The sequence below is a fragment of the Canis lupus genome, chromosome 19 (genome assembly GCF_011100685.1).
Source record: "Canis lupus familiaris isolate Mischka breed German Shepherd chromosome 19, alternate assembly UU_Cfam_GSD_1.0, whole genome shotgun sequence".
Classification (NCBI taxonomy): domain Eukaryota; kingdom Metazoa; phylum Chordata; class Mammalia; order Carnivora; family Canidae; genus Canis; species Canis lupus.
Window position 1 is genome coordinate 21,152,201 of NC_049240.1, and position 25,448 is coordinate 21,177,648.

The 25,448-nt window shown below is 39.0% G+C and overlaps 1 protein-coding gene across 1 annotated transcript in view; it reads left to right on the forward strand.

Moving 5' to 3' along the window:
- Nucleotides 1-25,448, forward strand: part of LOC119864422 (rho GTPase-activating protein 20-like) — a 54,901-nt gene that overhangs the window by 7,678 nt on the left and 21,775 nt on the right. Inside the window, exons 2-12 of the mRNA XM_038565232.1 lie at nucleotides 7,498-7,672; nucleotides 8,988-9,149; nucleotides 10,992-11,101; nucleotides 11,616-11,805; nucleotides 13,046-13,157; nucleotides 15,022-15,197; nucleotides 16,530-16,691; nucleotides 18,490-18,599; nucleotides 19,407-19,596; nucleotides 20,821-20,932; nucleotides 23,990-24,165. Of these exons, the coding sequence (XP_038421160.1) occupies nucleotides 7,498-7,672; nucleotides 8,988-9,149; nucleotides 10,992-11,101; nucleotides 11,616-11,805; nucleotides 13,046-13,157; nucleotides 15,022-15,197; nucleotides 16,530-16,691; nucleotides 18,490-18,599; nucleotides 19,407-19,596; nucleotides 20,821-20,932; nucleotides 23,990-24,165 (1,675 nt within the window). The remainder of the gene's footprint in view (nucleotides 1-7,497; nucleotides 7,673-8,987; nucleotides 9,150-10,991; nucleotides 11,102-11,615; nucleotides 11,806-13,045; nucleotides 13,158-15,021; nucleotides 15,198-16,529; nucleotides 16,692-18,489; nucleotides 18,600-19,406; nucleotides 19,597-20,820; nucleotides 20,933-23,989; nucleotides 24,166-25,448) is intronic.

A 25,448-nucleotide genomic window follows, 5' to 3' on the forward strand; every position in this document is an offset into this window, starting at 1 on the left:
TCTACTCACTGGCAGAGTTGTGAATAGAACATAAACTTCTAACATTTCCAGTCTCATTTCCTAGATTCATTGGTTTTATTTGTCTTAACAGATTGCAACAATGGAAGTCTTAGTTAATCATGATGCCTGACAAAGAAAATACAGACTAAATAGTAGTTTTTAAAAAAAGTGTCTTTCATAGCCAGTTCTTATCTGATTTTACTGAAACCGACTATGTAATTACAAAGGAACTAAGCCATACTATACAAACACAACTCAGTAAGAGAGGAAAGTATCTAGTGCCTTCCTTTAATACTATCCCCCTCCCACCATTTTGGAAATAGCCTTATGGAGCTGAGGGTCACCCAAGTGCCCTCTTGGAATTCTCAGTTTTTCTCTTCCTTGCTTCAGCTGCTGTATTTTGTATGCCACAAATTCTTGGAGGGAAATATATTTTACTGACATGTTTCCTACTAGCTTCATGTTACATAAAAAAAATGAAAATATAATTAAGGGTTCGTGTTCTACACGTGCTTTACTTTGTCATTACCCTGAAAACAAGCTTTACCTTGGAGTATGGATAATAATTTGACAATTATTTGGTCACATGCTTTAAATCTAAAAAAATTTGTAGCAATTTTTCTTATTTATTTTTACAGTCCGTAACTATAACAGTGACAAATTCCGACACCGGCAAATGACACTATCAACATGTTACTAACAATGCTGGGAATAACCGTAAGTTGCCTATAAACTATTTTAGTTGACGAACCAACTTTGACTTTTGAGATTTGTGTCTGTGTGTGTGTATGTGTATGTGTGTGTTGTGCACCTCCCATCATAAGACAGCTGATTATTGTAGATAACAGTCATATTTTGTCCTTCCAACTTTAGAAATTGAAGGCAGCAAAGCTATAGTATTAGCTTATACATGAGTGCTATCTTATATTCCCATTTTAAATTTCTGAAATTCAAAGTCATAGCCTAAAATTGGGCTATAATTTTAGAGTGCTAATAACAACATGCAGTTATTGTATATATTTTAAATACAGACAATAACAATGTTTCTAAATTTCTTTTTTTTTTTGTTTCTAAATTTCTAAATATTTCCTCCTCTATTGGACTCTTTTCTGTGTTTTCAATTCTGATACGTCCCCATCCCTATTGACCCTAGTTATCACACAAGGAAGAACTCAATCTGTTTAATGAATCCTAAATTACATGTTCTGTTGTACCTTTTGACATAAAGACTACATGGCTACAAGCTACCTCTGTTTGATGCAGATCCTGAGGATGAAGCAGCTCATACTCTTTAGGGAACTGGTAAAGACAAAGACAAGTTCTGAATAAGACCATGGATCTGGGGCATTTGTACATAGCACTTTCATCTTGTTTGGGTTTTAACTGTCTGTTCTTACCTTTTGATGGTGCTCGTGTGAGTTGCTGATATCTTTTTATGAAAGAGAAATATATTTGAGGATGAGGTTTTATAAGGGAAAAAAGAGGGACAAGTGATAGATGGAGAGAACCAAAGGGAGCACTTGGAAAGCACAGCTTCTTATCCAAATCCTCTGTAAATGTGACGTGACATAATCATAAGATTGTTTGTAAATTCTATCTGACCCAATGGTATAATAAAGCCCTTTAAAACTTCAGAGCAACTGGAATTTGGCAGAAGAGATCAATGATTCTGTACAAACAACATTTAATAATACATCCAAAATAAAATTGAAATTTATATGTACTGACTAAAGCACATCTCTACATACATTTCTAACCTGTATGATATATAAACCCTAAGTAAGAATTAAATCCTGGAAAAGAGAGTGAGTGGTTTGAGGGATGAAGGTGGGGAGATTGATTAATGATTTAACTCATTTTATTTCACGTTTGTGATTTTTCTTTGCTTAAAGTGATCAATGTCACTAGGCAAAGAATTTCTATTTTAATGAAGAACTGGGGTTATTTGGCTTTATGTATACCTGATTTAAAGGATTCCAGCATGGCATTTCCAAACCCTACCCTACCTTATTAGCTCTTACTTCTTATTGCAACACAATCTTGAGCAGATTTAGCTGTGTGTGTGTGTGTGTGTGTGTGTGTGTGTATCTGTGTCTGTGCCCATCCATACCTGTGACATTCCTTCATAAGGTGAAGGCCATGATTTTTAGTCAAGAGTCAAGGGCACATGGTAACTATTACCAATAATTCTATTCAAACATTTTTGGTTTTAGTCTCCTGGAAGACTCTTTAAAATAGTTCAGCAATCTTTATAATTTAGAATTGTTTGTTCAAACAATTGGGATTTCCAGTATTACTGGGCAATAATTCTGCTGGGAGTAATCGTTTTCTGCATCTGACATGTGTCTAGAGTCCTCATCCTTTCTCTCCCTAAAGTGGGGTTTGCCTGCCCCAAAGCCATGTGGATGACTTCCCTCCACGATCTCCTCAAGGTCTCTTGGGCATTTGTCTCCTTTGTTAAGGGCTGCTGAGCTATTGATGCCTCTCAAGTTACTTTGCTCAGGATTAGTCATAGCAGAGTATATGGCTCTCTGGACAACATGCATCTCTGGGCAGAGACATTTGGAGACAAAAGCCAACACTATCCAAGGAGTCTAGAGACAGCAGAAGAGAGGACTCTGAGATGAGACTTTTACTTCCGTAGTAAAGGGACACAAATCTCATTTCTTATGCCATGGATCACCCACAAAGTGAGGGGCTGGCTGTACTGTGGTTTCCCGGTCTTTATCAAAAATTACAAGAATCTGGGACAGTCTATTGGAAGTTGTGAGGGGAACTAGTTAACAAGTACTATAGCTACCTCCATGGACCAAATGCCATTTATCCTGGCCCCAATTCTTCTTTTTGGAAACTACAGATATGCTAAGGAAATGTGTTCTTCAAGTACTGTGAAAGATTTGTTTTGACACCTAGTTCTTTTTGTTTCCAAGGGCTCTGAGAAAGACTTCCAGCTGTGGGTGAGTTCTGGCAAGGAAAAACTTCCACTAACTGGTAAGTGTCAGGGAAAATCTAAGATGGGATTGATTAGGTTCAAAATTGTAACTCAAAGTTTCAAAGTAATGGTTGTTCTTTCTTAAGCTTCAAAATCCTTAAAGTGAAAATCACATGTTATATTCCCTCACATGTTTATTAAATAATTACCAGGTACTGTTTCCCAGGCATGATAACATCTCTTCATTCAGCAGCTATGATTTAGTGAGGGAGAGAAATGTAAATTTTTGTTTCTACTTCTTGTTACCTGACAAACAGAGCTGTCTTGAAAAAGTGTGATTATTTACTATTTACTTACTTATTTACTCACTTAGGTATGAAAGCAAAATGGATGGGAATTTTTTTCCCATACATTTATTTTTCATATTTCAATCTTGAATTCTAGTTCCTAACTACTAAGAAGCCTCTATTTTGTGAGAATCCTCTAAAATCCAGTTATGTCCCTGAATCTGGTTACAGATATGTATTTAACACCCCTGCCCTGTGCCCACTTTTCTCTGCATCATAAAGAAAATGAGATAATCACATTTAAACTCCTCTAGTCTTCACTGATGAAATCGCCTGCACTTTGCTGTTTCTCAGGTTTTTTCCATCACTGATCTTAAGGTTATTGATAAACAGATTGCACCTCTTCTAAAATAGTTATTAGCACAAGTTCTCTGAAAAAAAAATCTTTGGATTAGCAAAATTGTTTAGTGTTTCCAGTAATGGAAGGATTTTAAAAAAAGAAAAAGAAGACAGGGTCGGTAGCAGACCTTGAAGTATAGTAATAGATGGTAATGGTGACAATAATCTCTTCTAGAAATCTTAAAGCATTCCTTCTTACATGAAATTCTTTATCCTTGGGCAGCCCGGGTGGCTCAGTGGTTTAGCACCGACCTTCAGCCCAAGGCCGGATCCTGGAGACCCGGGATCGAGTCCCACATCGGGCTCCCTGCATTGAGCCTGCTTCTCCCTCTGCCTGTGTCTCTGCCTCTCTCTCTCCCTCTCTGTGTGTCTGTCATGAATTAAAAAAAAAAAGAAATTCTTTATCCTTTTAATAAACCTGTGAAGCTATAACTCTTTTTCAAATAATCTGGAATCTAAACAACCAATTTCCTTTTTTAAAAAAAACAACCAATTTCTTTCTGCAAAATATATATTCCCAGTCTTAGACTATAGAGTCACAAAGCTCATCACTGAGATCAAAATCCCCCAGTACCACTTCCTGTTTTGAATTAATGTTGATATCTTTGTAAAAGTTGGACAGGGGCAGCCCTGGTGGCTCAGCGGTTCAGCACTGCCTTGAGCCCAGGGTGTGATCCTGGAGAGCTGGGATCGACTCCCACATTGGGCTCCCTGCATGGAGCCTGCTTCTCCCTCTGCCTGTGTCTCTGCCTCTTTCTCTCTCTCTGTTTCTCATGAATAAATAAATAAAATCTAAAAAAAATGGTTAGCAGTAAAAAGGAAAAAAGCTAAATACTTATATATGTTTTAATAAAGTGCATTAATTTAGATAAAAATGATGTAGATGATAACTTTTTAGACTTTGAATAGCTTCACACACGAACGCAAGCTCTAAGGAATCTGAAGAGCCTGTTGTTCATGATGATCCATTACAGCATTCAAAATGCATTTTTTAAACATACTCTCATTCAATTGTGGATTAGCTCCTGGTTATCTTGGTTTGGTTGTATTGCTGTCATAGAAGCTTCTTTTTCCTTAATGGAGGGAAGTCCCTGTGATTCTTGTGAACATTGCATTTATGACGGATGAAAAGAACAGCAAAAGCTCCTTTAGGTACATTCAATAATAAATCTGAAATGACAGAATGAGAATTTTCATTCTATTCTTAAAAAATGAAATCCATATCATTGCATAGGGTCTTTGAGAATTCTCTAGAGAGGAAAAACAATTTAAAGCATAAAAGAGCAAAACAAATCACTTGGCAGGCAATTCTGGATGGCTGTGGGTGTGGTTTTCTATTCTCTAACCATCGTTTTACAGTTTGCTTCTGGGTTTCCCACTCTGCACACCCTTCCTTCTGATCATTGCCTGGCAGGACACCCATAGAGGGAGGGCAGCAGTGGGAGGGAACCATAAAGCATAAGGGCAACACATCCCACTACTCTCGAGTAGCTCTGGCTGGAGAATTGACAAAAGGAAATGAAAAAAAAATCTGTTCGACTGACATTCTGTTGGAGAGAATAGTGAAGATAGCAATTCTTTATATATATACTCCAAATATTTAAAATTTATTAACCAAAAAATAAAAATAAAAAATAAATAAAAAATAAAAAATATTAACCACCAATGCTTATTAATATATTCACTCTGATAAGTTTGTGTGTGGACAAGCATTTCAAAGAATGAATGTAAGGCTCGACGGTGTCAAGTAATTTGCCTAAGATGTATAGATCTAGTTAGTGTCAAGGCACAAACTAGAAAAACTTAAACATTCTCAGAAACACAGAAAAAGTCAGCATTGTTTAATGCACTCATGAATATATGTATTTCATGTAACATGCTTTAAATTGTTTTCTCTTCTTAAAATCTTTCCCTTGGGCACACGCTTTCTGTAAGGTGTTCCCACAAGGGTGCATATGATGCTCACTCAGGAGGCACAGCCTTCTTTATCTAGAAGTCCCAGAAAAATACCAACATATACAAATAGGGTGATGCTTACACTCGTGGTAAGGTAGGTTTGATGACAGCCATCACCATCAGCCTAAATATTCAGGTTTCTTTCCATACAGGACATGAACATCCCTATGGAATTAAAATGAGCCATCTTCCATCTACTAAACTGCTGCCAAAGGAAGCAGAGGACTCCGTCTCTCCTTCCCCTACTCAGGAGTCCCTCCTTCTGGAGCAGAAGATCACAGACATGCAAATCCATTTCATACTGAAGCCCAGGCACCCAGCCCAGAACAAGCAAGGGAGAGGTGAGCCACTTGCCTTTCTTCAAGTGCCTTCCCTTGGCTCATGTCTCCATGCTTAAACACAATTCAGACACACAGTTTATTCTTTCTGGGTGAGCTTATTGTCATCAATGAGGAGGAACAGTATAGGAAAGAATGCAAACACTACCAAAAATCAAGCTTAGAAAAATTCAAAAGTCTGACATCAAGACCCAACTCATTTCTATGAAGGTTGTTTTCTTGTTTTAAATCTTTTGGGAAGACCATTAACTCCTGTCTTTCTCTATATCCCCAGAGCACTTTCAAGGCTGCCCTGAGCCATGCCTTGTGCTGAGTAGTATATCATATATTTAGTTTAACGAGTTGTAGGCAGCATCATTTATGTTAAAGTTGAGCAAACTGAAGCTTTAAAATGCTAAGCTTCCTCAGTGGCAGGACCAGGATGCTTCTGGTGCAGGGCTGGCACCCACATGAGTGGAGGTGGTGATGCACTCACTACATCCCAGAAAAGCCAAGTGGCCGAGTGTTCAAGGTTATTTGGTGAAATGTTCCTCATTTGTTTATCCTTCGACAACTTGGCTCATCTGCTGACTCTTAAAGAAATCAGTTATTTAAGCAATGTTAAGGTATCTTCAAAGGGAAACATTCACAGCTGAGCACTAGAAACTTTGAACTCAGCTTCTCACTGCTGGTCACCTTTTCTTTGGAAAGCTCTTCCTTCATAGGGAATGTTGAGTAATTAAAAATCATCTCTGGAAACTGGTGCATATGCATTCATAACCTCTATAAATGCATTCATAACCTCTCATTGTTTTGCTTTTCTATGATTTCTTTCAAGCCTTGTACTTGTGTGTAGGTGTATATTTACATATATGTTTGAGTGTGTGTGTGAGGAAGTGTGTTTCCACACTTCATTGTGGTTTAGTCTCTTTTCAGTAAATGTTCAACCTATTTAACCGAAAACATCATCTCTGGGTGGGTTGGTGGGGTATGACAAGAAAACACAGCCACCAGAGGGCCAGCATGTAATGACAACATCCCAAGGACCCTGACTGCAGCAAGTCATCCTTGAAGATGGCCCAGAGCAGAGGAACATAGAAGTAGGGCTCAGGCAGATTGTGTCCTGAGAAGCAGATCCTTTGGATGGTAGAACTTGAGCACTCAGAAAGCCAAAGAGGAAATCTGAGGCTGAGGGGAGACTGGCTGTGAAAGCAGAGGATTACCACACTCAGCCTGATTTGCATACCAAATCCTTCTAGCTTTTAAAATCAGATCTGACACCTGAACCCACTGTTCACTCCAGTAGAAAACACATCTACAGGTTCAGTGCCTCCTGATGCAGTGTAACCGGCAGTAACTGATGGCACAGGAAATACTGACCTTCAATCTGATCAAGTCCCAAAGTTTAACCATCAGTCTGAAGGATATGGGTAAGAACTTATCAACACCATGAGGATGCTGTTAGCCAACATCAGAACGAGGAGAGTTCTACAAATAAATGACTCAGTTTCCCTCTTCTAGCCACTACAATGAACACACTGTATAATGGCAATGGTGAAAATAAGGCTAAGTGAATTAAAATACACTAATCTCCCTTCTTCCTTAGATTCAGGCCAGAAGACCATGAAAAGCACTGTTTTCAGAGACTGGGCCTTTTGGTGGCGCGCTGGCACTTGCCAGAAAAACCACTGCAGAGTTGCACCATCTGCAAAACCACGACAACCATTGGGGTTTCCCTCACAGGTATCTGTGATAAGGACAACTTGCCCTTCCCAATACTGGTAGGTCTCAGTTTGGTCTTTTATTACCTTCCTGAGGAGAGGGACCTTGGAGAGGCCAAGTGTTCTCATGCAAACCAACCCTTAAATGGAGAAATCATTAGACAGACCCTGGCTTTGGCTGAGAAGCTTTGCTAGTGTCATTTGATTTACCTACTGCAGAGTCATTTGGCCAATACAACAGAACGACGTTTTGTCCATTCCACTTGTTTCCACAGAGACCCATGTAGGCCTTGTTCAGATCAGTCAAAATGGACTCTGTGTGCATGAATCATCTTCACATTCTGCTATTGTCTTCCTGAACTCACAGTAGTCGCAGGTCTCCTTCAACTGAGTCTACTTAATCTAACAACTGAAAATATCTTACCTAAGCATAAAGTCTCATCCTGAGGCATATATGAATCTGCTAATTCTAAAAGAGCATGTTAAATGACAGCCACAGCGTTTGGCCTGTGTTATCTCAAATCAGTGCACTGAATTTTCAGTGTGGAAATTTACTGAGTACCCAGTACCTCTGCAACCCTGCACTAGATTTGGGAATGTTATCCTAGGTGTGAAAAAATTTACCATGTTAGTTACATGCTTGCTACTACCCCAGTCCTTGCATCACAGCCATTTTAGGGGGTAGCTGGAACTATTATCCTCCACACTTTACAAATGAATTAGCTTTCAATATAGTTCGCATGTGCCCCAGGTCACACAAATGATCAGAATGATAATAGGTTTCCGATCCCTTGGTCTATCAGACTCCAGCCCTTATTATCTTTCTACACTGCAGGGAGAGAACATGAAGATAGAGCAAAAGACAGTGAAAGACTCATGAAAGAAATGTAATCAGATAATAAGAAGAGAGCATTTGAGGTTTTTTTTTTTTTTTTTAAAGAGGAAGGGAAATAGAGATAGTAGGAATGGAGGATACAAACACTTAAAGAGGAATCAACAAATGGGAAATGAGTATGGCAAAAAGATTTGAAAACATGGGGAAGGGCATCTATGTAAGAGAATAAGGAGCCAAAACTGGTAAAGTAGGAGACAGGCGAGGATTCCACAAAGGCCTAGAAACACAGAAGTTTGATTTAAAAGGGTAAATTCAATGAAAAAATCTGATTTAAATAAGTGATTACAATGTTTCAGTGTATGTAAGGTGGATTTTGGGTAAAACTATAGAGAGACATTGACTAAAGAATCTAAATTGACTTTAGTCTTCCAGCTCTAAAACCGTAAACCATCCGATAGCCTAGCTCTTTCAAAAAGGAAGCAAGCTTTTGCTCTGGGCTTGGGATATGAAATGCCATATACTCTTCTTTTTTTCCTACAGGATATGCTTTCCGTGATCAATCGGAAAGGACCACTCCTGGAAGGCATCTTCAGAAAACCAGCCTGTATAAATTCATGCAGAAACCTAAAAGAGAAACTAAATTCTGGGGACAGAGTTAACTGTTACAGCAAATCTGTTCATGTGGTAGCATGTGTTTTAAAGGTGGGGAAAGTTCTAGCTTTACCACACATGGGTAACTGAAGCTGTGATTGGTGTCTTTCATTACGATTGCCCAGGAACCAACATAGGCATAACTGATTAAGAACTTGTCAAACTGGAAAACACTTCATGAAATCAAATTTAAGGAAGCTACTGTAGGAGTTAAAAGCCCCATAAATTAGAAATACTTTCTGTTATCACCATGAACAGCCTACCTGAGGACTCCATGCAAAATACTAATACTAATATGACTACTAGTAATAATAATAAATTTCAAAGTATACACTGACACATACATAATATTTACCAAAGCAAACATCTGCTTTTGATGACATCCTCACCACGCTCCTAATGAAGGCAGTTTCCAAAAGAAAAATCATATGAAAAATTTGAGAATAGGTAGGGAATTTCACAATAGTAAGCAAATGTTTACTTTATGAGGAATACAAAAAGGCTCAGTGAGGTGACCAATCATTCTTAACCATCACTGTCTCCTGTTTCTTGATGTCTTTTACTTTATAACTCATGAAGGAAGGATTTTGCCATTTGTGTCTCCTTTCACCACATCCTCGGCATCCTTTAGTTAATATTTGTGATGTCTAGCCCACCATCCAAGGTTATAATGACATGTTAACCAGCTCTTGCTACATGCCAGTTTGGATAAATCGAACTTTTGGAGTAGGTGCAACAGACAAAAGTAGTTTGGAATTCTGGAAAGTCAAGAGATCGATTCAAGAACTAGATTAATTTGGAAATTATACAGCTACATCACAGATATCCTGTTCTATTGCTAAACCGTAATGGAGAAAGATGTGAGAACTAGAATAGAGAATTTAATCCATCTACCTTGGCACTTGCTAACAGTTATCAACAAAACTAAGTTAAGGCAGTAATGATGACACTCTTAGAATCAAGGTCATATTTGGTCCTTCCTTGTCACATTTGGTCTTTTCTTGTCCCCCATTTCTTTTCTTTTAATTTTTTTTATTATTATTTATGATAGTCACAGAGAGAAAGAGAGAGGCAGAGACATAGGCAGAGCTTGTCCCCCATTTCTGTTCAACTATATGAAAGATACCAATAGTCCCTGACCACTACTACATTGGACTACAGTAAAACACACCAGTAAATATATATATAGGCATCAAGAGACAGGGGAAAGAATGATGATACATTAGGTACTCAAATAGCATGATAAGTGTTGCCCTCTTGAAGGTGCACACATACAATTGATGTTTCTAGCAAGACTTAGTAGGATCCTTTCTCTTTCCGTGTTATAGGCACAGACTAGGAAGATGGTGACCACGTGTGCATAGAGTTCTTAGGCATTTCTGAAGCTTTCCCTACCTAAAGTTGACTAATCTTTGTGGAGAATCAGACTCTGCAACCTTGGCCTGAATAGTATCATGTCAAACTCTCTGGAGAATTGGCCTACACTAGAAATGAATACATCCTCAGGACCATCATGAGTTTGCCATTAGACTCTCTACTTTTGTACAGTACAGGAAAGGAAGAATGAAGCGATTATGAGAGTAGCTTTTGTAATAGTTTGCAGAAAAGCACACAAAAGTGCCATATGATAGAAGGGAGCTTTGTCCTCATTTACACTGAAGCCTAGGCTCTGCTTAGATGCTTTCATTTTTGTTGGAGAAAATCCACACACCTGCTTTTCACGTGCAAGTCAATAGAGAATCAGAGCAGAGTTCCATGTGGGTCACAGTTTGGGTATCTATGACGTAAGTAGAGACTGAACTGAAGTTTGCAACTGTTTTCTCTGTAATATTTCCAATATCTATATTGCATATGTGAGTGTGTCTGTGTGTATTTTTCTTTTATCCACATAAGGATTTTCTTGAAAATATCGAAGGAAGTTTACTTTCATCCAAACTCTATGAAAAATGGCTTGGTGTTCTTAACGAAGTGACTGAGAAGGAAAAAATAAATGCAGCCCAGAGGTAATGATGCAATAATTACTCTACTCTGGTCATGGCTCAGAATACAGCCAATATACTATTAGGAAAATATTGGCTTCCTTCTTGCCACTTTGACCACTAAAATAACATTCAATGCCAAATAGTTTCGATTCTTCTCACCAATGGAGGCCAGTTTCAGAATACAAGCATGCCTTATGGCTATTATTGTACTTCTCCTGAACTTATTAACATTGACTCCTTAGTCACTGTACAACTTCTGAATATATGAAACTGGTACACAAAGTCAGTGGCCTGAGAGATGCCAGTGCATCAACAGCCAGTGGCATAACCTAAAGTTTGTCGAACATTTAACCAGAGAGGGTTAGCTCAGAAATTGAATTTGGTAAAACACTTTTGTGTACGTTCATGCCTGGAACTCTGCTACAGCAGGTTGCATACTAGATCTAGAAAGATGTTCTCTGCTTTCCGTCTCTATACTTCCAACTGCTAAGTGCAATGACTTGCCTTATTCAAAAGTGCATCTTTCTGACTTTAGGCTTCTAACACAGCTGCCTAAAGCGAATGTTGTTCTCTTGCGATACCTTTTCGGTGTGTTATACAACATTGAGCAACAATCCTCATCCAATCAGATGACAGCTTATGATTTATCAGTGTGTATAGCCCCAAGCATTCTTTGTCCACTTAATTCCTGCAGCTTGGAATTGGAAGACAACTTCATTAAAAAGGTAGAGAGATCTCTCATATGTGTCCCCTGGGGTTTAGAATCCATGCTTTGAATCTGAAATGTGTAGTAGTAATTGCGAAGGATCAGTTCTGAAAAGTGCACATCTTCATAGGCTTTCTTGGAATGGCAGAGTTTGCTATCCTTCTCTGGTGGAATATGGGAAGGGGTGTTGTTAAAGTGGGAAACGCAGAGCAGTTGAGTCGCTTCTTTCCCATCCAGGAGATTCAATACTAGACTGACTAAACAAAAGAGAGAGAAGAGTGATATAATATGATAGAAAAGACCTGGGCTCTGGAGTTTGACAAGGCAAGGTTCAACTCTCAGCCTGATCCTGGAGGGGGGAGCTTGTAACCTTGGGCAAAGCCATGGTTTCCTCATAACACAATGGTAACAAGACCCAGCTCCTGTGGTCGTTACTGGCACATCCTAGGTGGCTCGGGCACTATGAGCACCCATGGCTCCAAACACATTGGCTTTGCTCTGAAAGTTGTGGCTCATTTAGAAAAATACTTGGCTACTCTTTTGCCTCTGTTACATCAGACAGAAACTAGTGAGATATTCCAGAACATCCTAATGAAGCCACAGATGCCTAATAAGATGACAGCTTTTCCCCAAGCTCATGCCGAGAGCCAGCATTAAGCAAAGCAAGACATGAGAAGGGACTGTGGTTAGACAGACAGACATGATTTCCCCCAGCCCTGTGAGTTTTTACTCAAAAAAAAAAGAAAAGAAAAGAAAAGAAAACATCAAAAAAAAAAATCCACAAGAATATCCACTTTCCAAAAACTATTCTTCCCTATTTAAGAAATGGATTTCATAGGACTTTGTCTATGCTTTTTACATTTTAATCAGTTATGATACTAAGTTACAATCCAATATTTTCTGGAAGCAAAATTTTACAAAATACATAAACTTTTAGAAGGTACATTACTTTGAAAACTATCCTAGTTTTAAAGATGTAACCTTTGGTATCACAATGTTAGGTATTAAATTAGGCAACAAATTAGGACTTTAGTCCACTGACTAGTAATATTTTAAAATCTGTACCCAAAGTACAACAAAAAGTATTACTCTTTCTTATTTTATTAGAGAACTTGGGTTTCTATATATTTTTATGAACTCTGAATTTTTCATAGAAGTCTTTCACATTTTTGGTTAGATCCAAGGTCTATAAACAAAATGTGACTTCTAACTCTTCCATATGAAAAAGAGCACCCCATTGTGTTCTTTTTGCATTACAGGCTTCTCTTGTACAGTTTTTGATCGAAAATTGCCTCAAGATATTTGGAGAAGACATCACTTCTCTCTTGGGAGAGAATTCAAAGAGTTGTCATAACAATGAGAAGGCTGCAGGTACTGTGAATAGTTTAATAGGCTTAGGGAGACATGGACAGCAAGGTTCCCAAGGGTCATGGCAGATACTTAGCCCTGTTCTGGAGCCCAGAGCATCCCCAGGGCAATGATTCCCAGCTGCTCCTTCTTCTGAAGACTGGCTAGCAGGTCAAGGGAGGTTTCACACTGTTGGAGACCCAAGAAAGCATAGAAACTTCCAGATGTTTCTGGCAGTATTAGGAGATAGCATGGTATGATACAGTGTTTGGGAATTTTTTTTAACACAATTTTAAATGGATCCCACATCTATATTATATGATATATGTAGTTAAATGTATAATGCATAAGTATTAATTTCTACTTATAATATATAAATGTGCTCTGGTTGAAACCAGAGCATGCGACTTTTATTCCTGCTCCATCCTCTTTTTGATCAGTGGCTCTTGAGGCACCACAGGATTCCAGTGCTCTTTAAAATGAGTTGAAAGGAACCAGCATCATTGAGAGAAAAGGATTTGACTTGATGTCAATCATCTCTCCAGAGTACAAACTCCAGTGCCCCCATTTATCAGATATACAACCTTTGGCCAATTACTAGCTTGGTATCACTCTATTCATGCCTAAAATGCTGGATAAAAGTAATGTCTAAATCTTAGAAATGTTGTCAAGATTCAATAAGATAAGGGATGTAAAAACATTTCTAAAAAGCAAATATTAGAACTAGGAGAAGTTCCCCTGAGACTAGTGCGAGTATTATTTGAGCCTAGCTAATCACAGCTCACTGGCAACACCCCATTTTTTGTAAAACAGAGTTTAGATTCAGAACCTGGAGACACACATCATCAATCCCTCCATACTTTTGACATGTCTTCGTTTTACGACATATACCTCATTGTGTTGAGGGAAGCCTTTGGACAATCCGTGTCATCAGGAATTAAGATGAGTCTAGTGCCATGTCTGAGAATATGCTGGTGCAAGACAAGTGTTTGTTTTTCATGTCCTCAGTGACAGAAAAACAAACTGTTGAATCCAAGCCAGTGAGAGTGATAGTGATTTCCAAAAGAGCACAACTGCAGAATGCTACCAAGTCCCCATGTGGTCCATCCACCTACATGTCTACAGTTTAGTAAGTTACTGAAGACTGGAATCTCCATAATGACCCTTGACACTTCCTCTTTATCTGTTTTTCCAATGAATGAGAAATGAACCCCTTCCAAGACCCAGCTATTTCCATTTAAAGTTTTTTCCTTGGTCCCATATATTCATATTGAGGAAATCTTCCCACAAATTATCTCCTCTATCTTCAATGCCTATCATATCCTATGACATACCTTTTGAATTGTATTGTACTGTGTTGTATACTTTTATATGGATAATAAAAATCATTCCATAACTCAGTAGTTTACACAACCATTGCTTTGGTTATGATTCACATAACACTTCAGTGGAGACTCATCTGTGCAGTTCTGGTCTCAGACTGGATGTGAAAGCAGAGGATTTCCAAACTCAGCCTGATTTGGATAACAAATCCTTCTAGCTTTTAAAATCAGATCTGACAGCTGAACCCACTGTTCACTCCAGTAGAAAACAAACATCTACAGGTTCAGTGCCTCCTGTTGCATTGCAAAGACAGTAACTGATGGCACAGGAAATACTGACTTTCAATCTGATCAAGTCCCAAGGTTTAACCATCAGTGTGAAGGATATGGGCAAGAACTCAACAATGCCATGAGGATGCTGTTAGCCAACATCAGAACATGGAGAGTTCTACACAACAAATGACTCAGTTTCCCTCTTCTAGCCCTGCAATGAACACACTGTATAATGGTAATGGTGAAAATAAGGCTAAGTGAATTAAAACACACTAATCTCCCTTCTTCCTTAGATTCAGTCCAGAACAAGTTGAAAAGCACTTCTTTTAGAGACTCGGCCTTTTGCCAGCGCATTGGCACTTCCCAGTACAACCAGTGCACAGCTCTACTGTCTGCAAAACCAGGACAGCTCTTTGGAGTTTCCCTTACGGATATCTTTGATAAGGACATCATGCCCTTACCAATACTGGTAGGTCTCAGTTAGGTCTTTTATTGCCTTCCTGAGGAGAGGGACCTCGGAGAGGCCAAGTGTTCTCATGCAGACCAACCCTCAAGTGGAGAAATCATTAGACAGTCCCTGGCTTTGGCTGAGAAGCTTTGCTAGTGTCATTTGATTTACCTACTGGAAAGTCATTTGGCCAATACAACAGAACGACGTTTTGTCCATTCCACTTGTTTCCACAGAGACCCATGTAGGCCTTGTTCAGATCAGTCAAAATGGACTCTGTGTGCATGAATCATCTTCACATTCTGCTATTGTCTTCCTGAACTCACAGTAGTCTCAGGTCTCCTTCAACTGAGTCTACTTAATCTAACAACTGAAAATATCTTACCTAAGCATAAAGACTCATCCTGAGGCATATATGAATCTGCTAATTCTAAAAGAACACGTTAACATGACAGCCACAGAGTTTGGCCTGTGTTATCTCAAATCAGTGTAATGAATTGTCAGTGTGGAAATTTACTGAGTACCCAGTACCTCTGCAACCCTGCACTAGATTTGGGAATGTTATCCTAGGTGTGAAGAAATTAACCACGTTAGTTACATGCTTGCTACTTCCCCAGTCCTTGCATCACAGCAATTTTAGGGGAAGCTGGAACTATCATCCTCCACACTTTACAAATGAATTTGAAGCTTTCAGTACAGTTCGCATTTGCCCCAGGTCACACAATAGATCAGAAGCATAATAATAGGTTTCCGATCCCTTGGTCTATCAGACTCCAGCCCTTATTATCTTTCTACACTGCAGGGAGAGAACATGAAGATAGAGCAAAAGACAGTGAAGGACTCATGAAGGAAATGTAATCAGATAATAAGAAGAGAGCATTTGAGGTTTTGTTTTTTTTTTTTTTAAAGAGGAAGGGAAATAGAGATAGTAGGAATGGAGGATACAATCACTTAAAGAGGAATCAACAAATGGGAAATGAGTATGGCAAAAAGATTTCCATACTTGGGGAAGAGCATCTATGTAAGGGAATAAGGAAACAAGACTGGTAAATTAGGAGACAGGCGAGGATTCCACAAAGGCCTTGAAACACGGAAGTTTGATTTAAAAGGGTAAATTCAATGAAAAAAAAATCTGATTAAAATAAGTGATTACAATGTTTCAGTGTATGACTCTAAGGTGGATTTTGGGTAGAAACTATAGAGAGACATTGACTAAAGAATCTAAATCGACTTTACTCCTTCCAGCTCTAAAACCGTATACCATCACATAGCCTAGCTCTTTCAAAAAGGTAGCAAGCTTTTACTCTGGGCTTGGGATATGAAATGCCATATACTCTTCTTTTTTTCTTACAGGATATGCTTTCCTTTATCAATGAGAAAGGACCACTCACAGAAGGCATATTCAGAAAACCAGGTAGTATAAAGTCATGCAGAATCCTAAAGAAGAAACTGAATTCTGGAGACAGAGTGAGGCATTACAGCAAATCTGTTCTTGTGGTAGCATTTGTTTTAAAGGTGGGGAAAGTTCTAGCTTTATCCACACATGAGTAAGTCAAGCTGTGATTGGTGTCTTTCATTATGATTGCCCAAGGAGCGACATGGGCAAAACTGATTAAGAGCTTCTCAAACTGGAAAACACTTCATGAATTCAAAATTTAAGGAAGGTACTGTAGGAGTTAAAAGCCCCATACATTAGAAATACTTTCTGTTTTCACCACACACCACCCACCTGAAGACTTCATGCAAAATACTAATACTAATATGACTACTAGTAATAATAAGAAATTTCAAAATATACACTGACACCTACATAATGTTTACCAAAGCAAACATCTGCTTTTGATGACTTCCTCACCACACTCCTAATGAAGGCAGTTTCCAAAAGAAAACTCATATGAAACATTTGAAGATAGGTATAGAAGTTCACAATAGTAAGCACATGTTTACTTTATGAGGAATCTAAAAAAGGCTCAGTGAGGCAACCAATCATTCTTAACCATCATTGTCTCATTGTCTCCTGTTTCTTAGTGCCTTTTATAAGTCATGGAGGAAGGATTTTGCCATTTGTGTCTCCTTTCACCACATCCTAGGCATCCTTTAGTTAATATTTGAGATGTCTATCCCACCATCCAAGGTTATAACGACATGGTAACCACCTCTAGCTACATGCCTCTTTCGATAAATCTATCTTTTGGAGTAGGTGCAACAGACAAAAGTACTTTGGTATTCTGAAAATTCAGTAGATCGACTCAAGAAATAGATTAATTTGGAAATTATACAGCTACATCACAGATGTCCCATTCTATTGCTAAAATGGTAATGGAGAAAGATGTGAGAACTAGAATAGAGAATTTAATCCATCTACCTTGGCACTTGCTAACAGCTCTCAACAAAACTATGTCAAGGCAGTAATGATGACACTCTTAAAACCAAGGTCATATGTGGTCCTTCCTTGTCACATTTGGTCTTTGCTTGTCCCCCATTACTGTTTAACTATATGAAAGATAGCAATAGTCTCTGACCACTACTACACTGGGCTAGAGTAAAACACGCCAGTAAATATATATATAGGCATCAAGACAAAAGGAAAAGAATGATCATCCATTAGGCACTTGAATACCATGATAAGTGTTTCCCTCTTGAAGGTGCACACATACAATTAATGTTTCTTGCAAGACTTAGTAGGGTCTTTTCTATTTCCGTGTTATAGGCACAGACTAGGAAGATGGTGACCACGTGTGCATAGAGTTCTTAGACATTTCTGAAGCTTTCCCTACCTAAAGTTGACTAATCTTTGTGGAGAATCAGACTCTGCAACCTTGGCCTGAATAGTATCATGTCAAGCTCTCTGGAGAATTGGTCTACACTAGAAATGAATACATCCTCAGGACCATCATGAGTTTGCCATTAGACTCTCTACTTTTGTATAGTTCAGGAAAGGAAGAATGATGCAATTATGAGAGTAGCTTTTGTAGTAGTTTGCATAAAAGCACACAAAAGAGTAAGTTCCATATGATGGAAGGGAGCTTTGTCTTCCTTTCCAGTGAAGGCTATGCTCTGCTTTGATGCTTTCATTTTTGTCAGAGAAAATCCACAACCTGCTTTTGCATGTACAAGTCAATGGAGAGTCAAGCTGACCCCCCCTGTGGGTCACAGTTTGGGTATCTATGAAGGAAGTAGGAACTCAACTGAAGTTTTCAACTAAGTGTTTTCTCTGTGATATTTCCAATATATATTTTGTATTATATATGCATATATATGTGTGTGTGTGTTTCTGTGTATATTTGTGTGTATTTTTTTTTATCCACATAAGGATTTTCTTGAAAATATCGAAGGAAGTTTACTTTCATCGGACCTCTATGAAAAATGGCTTGGTGTTCTTGACGAAGTGACTCAGAAGGAAAAAATAAATGCTGCCCAGAGGTAATGATGCAATAATTACTCTACTCTGGTCATGGCTCAGAAATACAGCCAATATACCATTACAAAATATTGGTTTCCTTCTTGCCACTTTGACCATTAAAATAACATTCAATGCCAAATGGTTTCTTTTTTTTAATAATAAATTTATTTGTTATTGGTGTTCAATTTACCAACATACAGAGTAACACCCAGTGCTCATTCCGTCAAGTGCCCCCCTCAGTGCCCATCACCTATTCACCCCTACCTCCTGCCCTCATCCCCTTCCATCACCCCTAGTTCATTTCCCAGAGTTAGGAGTCTTTATGTTCTGTCTCCCTTTCTGATATTTCCCACACATTTCTTCTCCCTTCCCTTATATTCCCTTTCACTATTATTTATATTCCCCAAATGAATGAGAACATACAATGCCAAATGATTTCAATTCTTCTCACCCACAGAGGCCAGTTTCAGAATACAGGCATGCCTTATGGCTATTATTGCTCTTCTCCTGACCTTATTAAGTAGACTCCTTAGTCATTGTACAACTTCTGAATATATGAAACTGGTAGACAAGTCAGTGGCTTAAGAGAGATGCCAGAGCATCAACAGCCCATGGTATAACCTTAAGTTTGTCAAATATTTAACCAGAGAGGGTTAGCTCAGAAATTGAATTTGGTAAAACATTTTTGTGTACGTTCATGCCTGGAACTCTGCTACAGCAGGTTGTATACTAGATCTAGTAAGATGTTCTCTGCTTTCCGTCTCTATACTTCCAACTGCTAAGTGCAATGACTTGCCTTATTCAAAAGTGCATCTTTCTGACTTTAGGCTTCTAACACAGCTGCCAAAAGTGAATGTTGTTCTCTTGCGATACCTTTTCGGTGTGTTATACAACATTGAGCAACAATCCTCATCCAATCAGATGACAGCTTATGATTTATCAGTGTGTATAGCCCCAAGTATTCTTTGTCCACCTAATTCCTGCAACTTGGAATTGGAAGACAACTTCATTAAAAAGGTAGAGAGATCTCTCATATATGTCTCATATGGGGTTTAGAATCCATGCTTTGAATCTGAAATGTGTAGTAGTAATTGCAAAGGATCAGTTCTGAAAAGTGCACATCTTCATTGCCTTCCTTGGAATAGCAGAGATCTTTATCCTACTCTGGTGGAATATGGGAAGGGGTGTTGTTAAATTGCGAAATATAGAGCAGTTGAGTCGCTTCTTTCCCATCCAGGAGATTCAATACTAGACTGACTAAACAAAAGAAAGAGAAGAGTGGCATAATATGATAGAAAAGACCTGGGCTCCGGAGTTTGACAAGCCGAGGTTCAACTCTCAGCCTGATCCTTGAGGGGGGAGCTTGTAACTTTGGGCAAAGCCATGGCTTCCTCATGACACAATGGTAACAAGACCCAGCTCCTGTGGTCGTTACTGACACATTCTAGGTGATTCAGTCACTATGAGCGCCCATGGCTCCAAACACATTGGCCTTGCTCTGCAAGTTGTGGCTCATTTAGAATAATACTTGGCTACTCTTTTGCCTCTGTTACATCAGACAGAAACTAGTTAGATATTCCAGAACATCCTAATGAAGCCACAGATGCCTAATAAGATGACAGCTTTTCCCCAAGCTCATGCCGAGAGCCAGCATTAGGCAAAGCAAGACATGAGAAGGGAATGCGGTTAGACAGACCGACATGTTTTCTCTCCAGACCTGTGATTTTTACTCAAAAACAAAACAAAACATCAAAAAAAAATCCACAGGAATATCCTCTTTCCAAAAAACATTCTTCCCTCTTTAAGAAATGGATTTCATAGGATTTTGTCTATGCTTTACACATTTTAATCAGATATTATCCTAAGTTACAACCCAATATTTTCTGGAAGTAAAATTTTACACAATAAGTAAAGTTAAGAAGGTAGGTTGCTTTGAAAACTATTCTAGTTTTAAAGATGTAACCATTGGTATCACAATGTTAGGTATGAAATTAGGTGACAAATTAGGACTTTAGCCCACTGACTAGTAGAATTTTAAAATCTGTACCCAAAGTACAACAGAAAGTATCACACTAAGTTATTTTATTAGAGAACTTGGGTTTCTATATATTATTATCAACTCTGAATTGTTCATAGAAGTCTTTCACATTTTTGGTTAGATCCAAGGTCTATAAACAAAATGTGACTTATAACTCTTCCGTATAAAAAAGAGCACCCCATTGTGTTCTTTTTGCATTACAGGCTTCTCTTATACAGTTTTTGATTGAAAATTGCCTCAAGATATTTGGAGAAGACATCACTTCTCTCTTGGGAGAGAATTCAAAGAGTTGTCATAACAATGAGAAGGCTGCAGGTACTGTGAATAGTTTAATAGGCTTTAGGGAGACACAGACAGCAAGGTTGCCAGGGGTCATGGCAGATACTTAGCCCTGTTCTGGAGCCCAGAGCATCCCCAGGGCAATGATTCCCAGCTGCTCCTTCTCTGAAGGCTGGCTAGCAGGTCAGGGAGGTTTCACACTGTTGGAAACCCAAGAAAACATAGAAACTTCAAGACATTTCTGGCAGTATTAGGAAATAGCATGGTATGATACAGTGTTTGGGGATTTTTTTAACACAATTTTAAATGGATCTCACATCTATATTATACATGTTGTTAAGCATATAATGCATAATTATTAATTTCTAATTATATAAATGTGCTCTGGTTGAAACCAGAGCAGGGGGGTTTTATTCCTGCTCCATCCTCTTTTTGATCAATGGCTCTTGAGGCACCACAGGATTCCGGTGCTCTTTAAAATGAGTAGAAAAGAACCAGCGTCATTGAGAGAAAAGGACTTGACTTGATGTCAAACCTAGGTATTTGTGTATTGGCGCTGGCTCTCAATTGGTCCCCATGTCTTCCATAAGGTAGCTTCTCCTCCTTTCATATGGTGGAGGAAGAGTTCCCAGAAGCAAGAGGGACTTTTCAAGAGTTAATGTGGGAGAGGACTGTGCAAAGGACCACGCCAAAGGTGGTGGTTTACAAGATGAGGAGGCATTATTTCTTAAGACCACACATCATAAAACTCACAGCAGCACCAGTACACGCATATCCTTTCCTTCACTGGCTTTTCCTCCTCAGTTCTGTACACCAGCATTTCCTAAGGGGTATTCCAAGTAGGGTAGGAAGAATCTTTGAAATACTAACTCATTTATTTTACCTGAGATATTCCTTCCCTCATCCTTCTTCCTGTCTTAAGCTGCCTTAAGAGACAACTCACCTCCTCAGGGAATAGAAGCAAGAGGAGAATATGAGGAAAACGGTGCTCTTTGATGCTTATGAGTCTTAAAGACTTAGCTTTCTAGGAAACAGAAATGATTCATGGCATAGAGTAGAAGATTTACGTGGCAATCGCAAGGGGAAAAAGCCCAAAACCACTAGGTAGGTACATGGGATATCTGTACCATTTCCTGCATGGAAACCAAATGGAAGCAGAAATTCCTCACAGAACAGTGAGCTGACATGTCTAAGAACAATGGGGCCCTCTATGTCCATGCAGAGTTTCTTATACCTCAACATGGAACATGTATCTCCATCAGTCCCAGAAGAGTATGGAAGAAAAAGGAAGCCACTGGGTGTGAAAGACATGCCTCAGCAATAGGAGTACAGGTCAATTTCCCAGGACCAGAGAGCAGTCTGGACACTGCAGCGGCTATTTATATACATCAATGACACAGAGCAATCAGATAAGTGCACTTCACCATTTTACAACCTGTCTGGCAGCAGAACACTCCAGAACAGACACACTCATGGGGGCAATTAAGAAAACCTAAATCTCTACCAGTCTCGGAACAGAGAACCAAACTGGACAACAAGTGAGCTATTTAGAACTACAGAACTGTACATTTCTGACTTATGCCAGTGTATAGACGGAGATTGCTATCAGTGCATATAGAATATATGATCCATGCATTGTTTTCCCTTTCCCAGAAAGGGTTCTCTCGTCAAATAGGCTTGGGAAATTCATATTTTCCTTTTGGAAGTCAAATGCACCAGTTTTTCCCAGATTTATTTGACATTATTCGACCCTTTTGAAGCGACCCCATTCATTAATGATCCTGGGAATATTTATTGCCTTGTGCCGAGTAGTATCTTATATATTTAGTTTAACTTGGTGTAGGAAGCATCATTTATGTTACAGTTGAGCAAACCAAAGCTTTAAAATGCTGAGCTTCCTAAGTGGCAGAACCAGGATGCTTCTGGTGCAGTGCTGGCCCCACATGAGTGGAGGTGCTGATGGACGTACTATATCCCAAAAAAGCCAAATTGCCCCGTGTTTAAGGTTATTTGGTGAAATGTTCCTCATCTTTTTATCCTTCGACAGCTTGTCTCATCTGTTGACTCTTAAAGCAATCGGTTATTTAAGCAATGTTAAGATATCTTCAAAGGGAAACATTCACAGCTGAGCAGTAGAAATTTGAACTCAGCTTCTCACTGCTGATCTCCTTTTCTTTGGAAAGTTCTTCCTTCAATAGGGAATGTTGAGTAATTAAAAATCATCTCTGGAAACTGGTGGTCTATCAATGCACTCCTAACCTCTTATTGTTTTGCATTTTCTATGTTTTCTTTCAAGCCTTGTACGTTTATGTAGGTGTATATACACATGTATGTTTGAGTGTGTGTGTGAGGAAGTGTGTTTCCACACTTCATTGTGGTTTAGGCTCTTTTCAGTAAATGTTAAACATATTTAACCAAAAACATCATCTCTGGGTGGGTTGGTGGGGTTGACAAGAGAACACAGACACCACCACATAGCCAGCATGTAATGACTACTTCCCAAGAACCCTGACTGCAGAAAGTCATCCTTGAAGATGGCCCAGAGCAGTGGAACCAGAGAAGTAGGGGTCAGGCAGATTGTGTCCTGAGAGGCAATTCCTTTGGATGGTAGAAACTTGAGCACTCAGAAACCCAAGGAGAGAATCTGAGGCTGAGGGGAGCCTCGCTGTGAAAGCACAGGATTAACAAACTCAGCTTGATTTGCATACCAAAAACTTATAGCTCTTAAAATCAGAAAAAAATAAAAAAATAAAATCAGATCTGATACCTGAACCCACTGATCACACCAGTAGAAAACAAACACCTACAGTTTCAGTGCCTCCAGATCAGTGTAATGGCAGTAACTGATGGCAGAGGAAATAATCACTTTGAGTCTGATCAAGTCCCTAGGTTTAACCGTCAGTCTGAAAGTTATTGGCAAGAACTCATCAATGTCATGAGGATGCTGTTAGCCAACATCAGAACATGGAGAGTTCTACACAACAAATGACTCAGTTTCCCTCTTCTAGCCTCTACAATGAACATGCTGTATAATGGCAATGGTGAAAATAAGTCTACGTGAATTAAAACACACTAATCTCCCTTCTTCCTTAGATTCTGACCAGAACACCAAGGAAAGCAGTGCTTTCACAAACTCGTCCTTTGGCCACTGTGCTGGCACTTGGCAGAACAACCAGTGCACAGCTGCACCGTCTGAAAAATCAGGACAGCTCTTTGGAGTTTCCCTCACGGATATCTTTCATAAGGACAACTTCCCCTTCCCAATACTGGTAGGTCTCAGTTTGGTCTTTTATTGCCTTCCTGAGGAGAGGGACCTCGGAGAGGCCAAGTGTCCTCATGCAAACCTACTCCAAATGGAGAAATCATTAGACAGCACCTGGCTTTGGGTGAGAAACTTGGTAGTGTCATTTGATTTACCTACTGCAGAGTCATGAGGCCAATACACTGAACGACGTTTTGTCCATTCCACTTGTTTCCACAGAGACCCATGTAGGCCTGTTCAGATCAGTCAAAATGGACTCTGTGTGCATGAATCATCTTCACATTCTGCTGTTGTCTTCCTAAACTCACAGTAGTCTCAGGTCTCTTTCAACTGAGTCTACTTAATCTAACAACTGAAAACATCTTACCTAAGCATAAAGACTCATCCTGAGGCATATATGAATCTGCTAATTCTAAAAGAGCATGTTAAATGACAGCCACAGAGTTTGGCCTGTGTTATCTCCAATCGGTGTACTGAATTGTCAGTATGGAAATTTGCAGAGTACCCAGGACCTCTGCAACCCTGCACTGGATTTGGGAATGTTATCCTAGTGGTGAAGAAATTAACCACGTTAGTTACATGCTAGCTGCTACCCCAGTCCTTGCATCACAGCAATTTTAGGGGGTAGCTAGAACTATCATCCTCCACACATTATAAATGGATTAGAAAATTTTCAGTACAGTTCGCATGTGCCCCAGGTTACACAATAGATCAGAAGCATAGTAGGTTTCTGAACTTTTGGTCCATCTGACTACAGCCCTTATATCTTTCTACACAGTAGGGAGAGGACATGAAGATAGAGCAAAGGACGTTGAAAGACTCATGAAGGGAATGTAATCAGAGAATAAGAGAGTATTTGAGCTTTTCTTTTAAAGAGGAAGGGAAATAGAGATAGTAGGAATGGAAGATACAATCACTTAAAGAGGAATCAACAAATGGGAAATGAGTATAGAAAAAGATTGCCATATATGGGGAAGAGCATCTATGGAAGGGAATAATGAGAAAAGACTGATAAAGTAGGAGACAGGTGAGGATTCCACAAGGCCTTGAAACATGGAAGTTTGATTTAAAAGGGTAAAGTCAATGAAAAAAATCTGATTTAAATAAGTGATTACAAAGTTTCAGTGTATGTAAGGTGGATTTTGGGTAAAACTATAGAGAGACATTGACTAAAGAATCTAAATTGACTTTACTTCTTGCAGCTCTAAAACTGTATACCATCCGATAGCCTAGCTCTTTCAAAAAGGAAGCAAGCTTTTGCTCTGGGCTTGGGATATGAAATGCCATATA